We start from the raw sequence: 6,572 nt of genomic DNA, 5'->3' as shown, positions 1-6,572 counted from the left end.
TTAAGGCATGCAATTCCACCATTCTCCTGCCTTGGGACTCACTATAGCAGTGTTGGTTTTTTTGTTTGTTTGTTTGTTTGTTTTGTTCTTTGCACCAATCCCTACAGTAATAAGCAGTTGAAACATCTCTAAAGTACATGTGGATAACATGCCCTTCCACTGCTTCCATGGAGAAATACTGACATCCACGCAGAGAAAACTGTAAATGTATAGTTAAGACACAAGTAAGGGCAGTGCATTGCACAGTGATAGCACAGTACAAACTAAACACAAAAATCAGGAGTCATTAGAGGTGTAAGAGACAGAAAAGTTGTGACTCACAACTCAAACCCTATTGTTCCAAACCCAGTTTGTAACATGATAATTTTATCAGATAAACTGAACAAGCAGAAACCAAGGGTGAACTCCAAGGCTGAGATACCTAACCAGGCAAAAACCTGACTCTTCTGATGCAGCCTGTGGTTATTTATGAGGCTGTTAAAGCTCTTCAGTGAGAACTCAAATCCTCCCTGGGGTATGTAGCACTCACCATCAGCCTTTGGAGCTTTGGGAAGACAATAGACACATGTCTAAGCTAGGGACAGGCTCCAGGGCACATTTTGTGTCCATCCTGATGTCTTTCCAGTGTGGTCTATGAAGACTAGGTAATAACTGTAAGATGAAAGTCTGCTTGCTCCTTTCTGTATGTGCCTAGTTGGGAACAAGCCCAATGGAAAATGTCAACAGAGAAAACGGGAATTGAAGCAGAATGGGGAAGAGTCTAAATGAAAGCATTTTTCCTTTTCATGATCATTGCTGCTGCTTCTTTTAGTTTCGTTCTTGTTCTTGTTCGCTTCAGGGCCTCCTGGAGTATGTATGTATGATACAGTGTATATAGAGCACATAGTGCATGCATAGAGCAGCCAGCAGACCAGCATGTCACTCCCAGTCTAGCTTCCGCTGCATTAAGCAACAGGCACAGCCATTTGCTGTCATCATCAGTGTCAGTATCCTAGGAGATCAGGCCCTGCATAATTACATCCTGATAAATGAGTACTTTCGTGTTCATAGCAAAAGCACTTTCAAAATTAATATAACTGAGAGATAGTTCGTGTTGATGTATGTGTTTCAAACCATTAGGAATGTCATAGAAAAACATTTTATTTCAGGTCTTTAGTTAACACCCATCTACATTTTCAAGTAATAACATTCATAGACATAATAATGCTGTCATTACAGAACCAAATTTCACAGCTTGTGTCAAGGCTTAAGGGTGAAAAGTGGAGCCTGGCTTTCTAGGTTGGTCCTTTGGTGAGAATGATTCCAGGTAAACACAAGTAGAAGAAGCACCCAGCTGTACCCGATGGAATGCTGTTTCAGAGCAGAATCAATCCATTTACAGTAAATGCTATTCCTGGACCATGGGGTCAGCTCTAACACTGTGTAAATACTTTTACTGCCAAGAAACCAAATTGTGAACGTCCAATCCTCCTTCCCTTGTCAGCATAATCCACTTTTGCTGCAGTGCCCAATCCTCAAAGCCTCAGTAGCATCCAAAGAGTTTCCTTTCTGCTTGATAGGGATATTAGGGTATTAGGAAAAAATGCTTCTCAGAAGGAGTGGCAATCCTTTGGCTACCCATGGAGGTGGTGTAGTCACTGTCCCTGGAGGTGCTCAAGAGCCATGGAGATGTGGCACTGAGGGACGTGGTTAGTGGGCATGGTAATGATGGGTTGGGGTTGGACTAGGTGGCCTTAGAGGTCTTTTCCAACCATGAATGGTTCTGTGATTCTATGAAATAATTCAACTTTGAGATAAAAACGTGGTGGAAAACTGTATGCTGGAAGATGGTCAGACTCTTTTTGTGGATTTGCAAATGCTGTTCCTGTTGCAGTCACAAAGGACCAGGCATTTCAGATGCTAAAATGCTTAAGTAACTTTCAAAAACATCGCATCAAAATGGCTGGAGATAGAAAGTTGAAAATTGGTGTGTTCTGACATTTGCTCTAACAGAGGTGCCCACGCTCTTCCCACAGCAAAATGACTTTAATTTGCCCAACACCAGGGTCCTTGAAAATGACACTCCGAGCATTTGCTGTAATGATTTCTCACTAAATTAGAAAAATGCCCAACTAAGGAGGGATTATCTCTGCATGTGGATGTGGCATAATGACTGTCAAGTGCACTGAGAGCCCCCGTGGGCTTTGCAGGGGACATGGGGTCTGCAGCAGAGGCCGGCTTGTATCAGAGAATATTAATATTGCCTTGTTGAGGACATCCATCACGACCCTCCACTGCTGTTCAGACAAAATTACACTGTTTGGGGGAATTCTTGTTGCTGCTTTACATATACAAGGTGTCTTTTAGGCTGTGAAAGATACAGACACGTGTTTGCACACTCCCCATGCTGTGTGTGCCCACGGAGACAGTGCTGCATCCTGTACCCACCGTGCCTGCAGTGCTTGGGGAGAAGCAAAGAGCTGGTGGGGGATGTGCTGCCAGATAGGGATGCTGAGTTTCCACACCACAGCCACAATAGCAGTTTAATAGCAGCACTGAATGCCCAGTGCTGGTGTTCCTCCCATTCCCCTGGCAGCCAGCTGGCTACAAACCATGCCAGGGGGGCACAAGGAGCATGCACAAGCCTCCATGCATGGATGTTTGTTGACTTCAATGCCAGTCCTCTGGTAAGTTTGCATTGGGCTGCTTCTGTCTTATTTTGCAATGACTCTTCCAAACAAGGCTGGTTAATGTGGGCAGGGAGTAGGGTGAGAGCTGGAAAGGCTTCAGGGCTCTGCTGAGCCAATTGGCTGGGGGAGTTTCACAGGCTGGAGCTGGGCCATTGTGGAGGGCAAACAAGGGACACCATGGGGCCAGGACAGCACGAGGCTGACTGCCTCTTCCAGTGAGGTCAGGTCCTCACCCCATGGGGATTTTTCATCCCTCGCCCACCAAGGGATCTACCAGCAGCCACGGGGAAAGGAGCCAGAGTGATGCTATGTATTCTCAGCACAGCAGCAAGCAAGCACTGCCCAGGAAGGCTCCCACATTGCCCCACGTCCATGGTGACTGCAGTGGGACATGGGGTGAAGTACCCCTTTTATGACTGGGATGTGAGGCTCTCTTGGCAGCAGCACTGCACTCAGCTCGTGTGTGGGGCTTGTGGGCTATTTCTGCGTGGATTTTTAGGGATCTCCAAACAGGGATGACACCGGGCCTGGTTGAGAGCAGAGGTACCCAGACACCGGAGCCGCTTCCAGGCGGCCCCGGGCTGCGGGACACGGAGCCGGCGGTCTGAGAGTGCGTCCCCATGAGCCCAAGTGGAGCGCAGTCCCGCACGCAGCGGAATGGAGCTGCTCCCGGCAAGGAAAACGGACGGCACCGAGCCCCGGAGATGCGCCCGGTCCCCCGTCACGTCCAGGGGCGGGGGAGCATCGCCACCACCGTCCTGCCGTCGTCACTCGTTTGTCACCGGGCACTTCCCAGCTGCTTTTTTTTTACGACGGTCCTCTCCTCCGGGCTGAGGCTTTGCGAGGAGACTCCCAGGTTTCCTCTAAACCCACGCAGGGTCGGGCAAGGAGATCCCCGCACCCTGTACCTTCGGCTCCCGGAGAGCAATCCCCGTGGACGGTGGAGGGTGGCACTAAGGTGCCCGTCCCGGTACCGGGCTCTATCCGTCGGAGACAGGGAGAGACGGTGACCCGGGGGTACCCGAACACGAAGCGAGGCAAAGGACATCTCTGCGTGAGGAAATAAACCACCGGCGGAGCCTTTATTGCCACCATCGTCATTATCATCATCATCGCCATCATCATTTCTCAGCACATAAATAAATAAATAAATATCTCCCGGGGAGGGGATGGTGATGGGGATAGGGACGGGGCGGTACAGCCACAGCAGCGCGCCCGCCAGCGAGTGTCAAACCAAACCAAATAAACAAACAAACAAAAAAGAGAACAGTCTGATAGGAAAAAAAAAAAAAAGCCAGTATTATGACAATAACCCAAACAGCCCCGATCCTCCCCGGCCACCCTCTCTCGCCCCGCTCTGGGCTCCCTGCCCTCGGGCCCGGCTCTGTCCGCGGGGGATGCAGGGACCCCCAGCCACGGGTGGGACAGCGCGACGTGGGACGTCGGGGGTCCCGGGGAGTGCCTTCTCGACAGCAGGGCTCCCGCACGGCTGCCGCTATGGGCCGGGGTCTGGATAGGCGAGAAAGTCTTTCGTAAATGACACGGATTATACAAAACGGTACAAAATCATCCGGCTGCACGGACCCCCCTCTGCTCCCGGCACAGTTCCTGCGGAGCCCGGGGTCAGGGGGTGGCGGCGAGGCCTCTGTCGTCCTTCCCGGAGGAGGACGGAGACATGCGCAAGTCCTCGTCGTCCTCTGAGCACTTGGTGGTGGAAAGGGCCGAACATTTGCAGCTGTGCCCGGGGCCTCCTCCCCGGTGGGAGCCGCTTTTGCCTTCTTTCTTGTGCTTGACCCGGCGGTTCTGGAACCATATCTTCACCTGCTTCTCGGAGAGGTTCAGGTAGGTGGCGATCTCGATTCGCCGCAGCCGGGAGAGGTACATGTTGGAGGCGAACTCCCTCTCCAGCTCCAGGAGCTGCGTGCTGGTGAAGGCGGTGCGCATCCTCTTGCTGCTCGGCAGCTGGCTCGACGTGCTGTCTGCGGAGCGGAGCGGAGCTCAGCACCCACCTCACCCTCCGCACCCTCCTCACTCCCCGGGGACGTCCACGGGGGATGCCCCCCACCCGCATCCCCCCGCCCGCATCCCCACGCAGCCGGCGGGACGCGGCGCCCGTCCGCCCCGTCGAACCTCCATCCTCCCGCCTCCCCCCCGCCTCCTGCAGCGTGCGGTGCCCACGCGTGCCCCTTACCCACGGAGATGCAGTGGAACTGCCGGGGGTCGGGCAGCGGGTAGGCGCCTTGGTAGAGCGCCGGGCCGTGCCCCACGCCGACGGCGGACACGGAGTGCTGCTGGCGGCCGAGGGGCGGGTGGCAGTACTGAGAGCCGAACGGGGGGAAGGATGCCTTGAGCAGAGGGATGGCGGGCGGCGGCGGGTGCAGCTGCGAGGCGGTGACGCACAGCGGGCACACGCACAGCAGCCCGGCTTTGCGCGCGTGGCAGGCGCCGGCCGGCAGCCCGGGCAGCGGGTGCGAGGGGTGCACGGCGTAGGGGAAGAGCGGCGGCGGGGGGCTGCCCTCGCCCTTCTTCTCGCCCGCTTCCCGCAGCACCAGCGAGTCCACCAGGAAGGAGCGCGGCATGGCCCCGCGCAGCGCCCGCGCAGCCCCCGCGCAGCGCCGCTGGCCAGCACGAGTGGTGCTGAACGGAGCCCGCCCGCCTTAAATAGCGGCCGCGCCATGTGATGGCGGCGCCGGGCGCTCAATGGGCTTTCTGTGCCGCTTCTCTTGGCATTCACGCCGCACGCTCCCTCATTATTTCCCTTGTTAACTAAATGAACTGCATAATGTACTCTATTCTTGTCGACCCCACCCACGCCGTAGCAGGCGGCCTCTCCCCTCCTCTCCCTTTGGCGGGGTTATTTTCTCATTCTCTCGCGATTTAATATTCTTTTCTTTCTCTTTATCGCTCTTCTTCTCTTTCAGCCCGGCTCTCAGCCCGCTCCCCCTCGGTTATTTGCCGGCCGAGCCGCTCCCCCGCCGCTCCCCGGCTCCTCTCCCACCTGTGGCACCGCCGTGCGCCCGCACGGCCCCGCACTGCCCCTGCCCTCTCCCGGAGGCAGCACCGTGCGCCGAGCTCCGGGCACCGCCGGTGAGACGGCTTTTTGCTGCCGACGGCTTAGGGGATGAAGGAGCGTCACTAAACAAGATAAAAGGACCCATCGGGGTGTGTTTTGCACCCCATCTTCCTGTTTAATGTCGTGGGGAAAACAAAACAAAACAAAACCAACAGAAGAAAGAAAGAAAAAGAAAGAGACGGAGCGCTGAGCGTGGGGGATTTGCGGAGCACGGGAGCAGCAGCTCCTTCGGACCGAGGGAGGGACCGCCCGGGATGCTCCCGCTGCCGGGCTCGCTGCTCTGACATCCGCGCGGTTCTGCCGAGGTGCGATCGGTGCTCGAGCCTGGAAATGCGGGGAAGGGCACAAATCGGTGCCGGAAAAGGATTGAACGAAACCAAAACGAATGCGTGTGAAAACTCGGTTTTAATTCAGATTAAGAAAGAATTTCCAAGCGCCCTTCCCTTCAAAACGTTAACGGGGTTGGTGAATTCTGTTTTCGTCGGTAAAGAACTCGGAATGTAAAGGCTTTCCCCGGGCCGGGGTGCATCGCCCCGCTGAGCCGCGGCCCCGGGGGGGTGGGGGGGGCAGGAGCTCCGCTGCCCCGGGCGGACCGCAGCGCTCGGAGTCGCGGGGAGGCAAAGGGTTAACGGCCCCTGAATGCACACCGAGCCCAAAGCCACTGGGAAAGAATATCCCAAAAAATAACCAGTTTTTTTTTTCCAGCCGCTGGACCTTATTGAATGTCATTGAAGAAAGTTTTGAATGCCAGATAAAGAGAGGCGAATTAAAGTGTGTGACAGCAGAGGATAAGCAAACACAAAGAGAACTCTGTCACACTTTGGGCAAAA

The 6,572-nt window shown here is 54.7% G+C and overlaps 1 protein-coding gene across 1 annotated transcript; it reads right to left on the bottom strand.

The window, feature by feature from the left end:
• Positions 1–4,290: 4,290 nt before the first annotated feature.
• Positions 4,291–5,248, bottom strand: GSX1 (GS homeobox 1). The gene is made up of 2 exons (XM_065730358.1): positions 4,861–5,248; positions 4,291–4,648 (listed from the first exon to the last, which is right to left on the bottom strand). The coding sequence occupies exons 1-2, from the start codon at positions 5,246–5,248 to the stop codon at positions 4,293–4,295; spliced, it is 744 nt and encodes a 247-aa protein (XP_065586430.1). The 3' UTR covers positions 4,291–4,292.
• Between the last annotated feature and the right edge of the window lie 1,324 nt (positions 5,249–6,572).

The sequence above is a fragment of the Cyrtonyx montezumae genome, unplaced genomic scaffold (genome assembly GCF_038088225.1).
Source record: "Cyrtonyx montezumae isolate F1298 unplaced genomic scaffold, pur_monq_1.0 scaffold_12, whole genome shotgun sequence".
Classification (NCBI taxonomy): Eukaryota; Metazoa; Chordata; class Aves; order Galliformes; family Odontophoridae; genus Cyrtonyx; species Cyrtonyx montezumae.
This window is presented reverse-complemented; position numbering and strand designations above follow the sequence as displayed.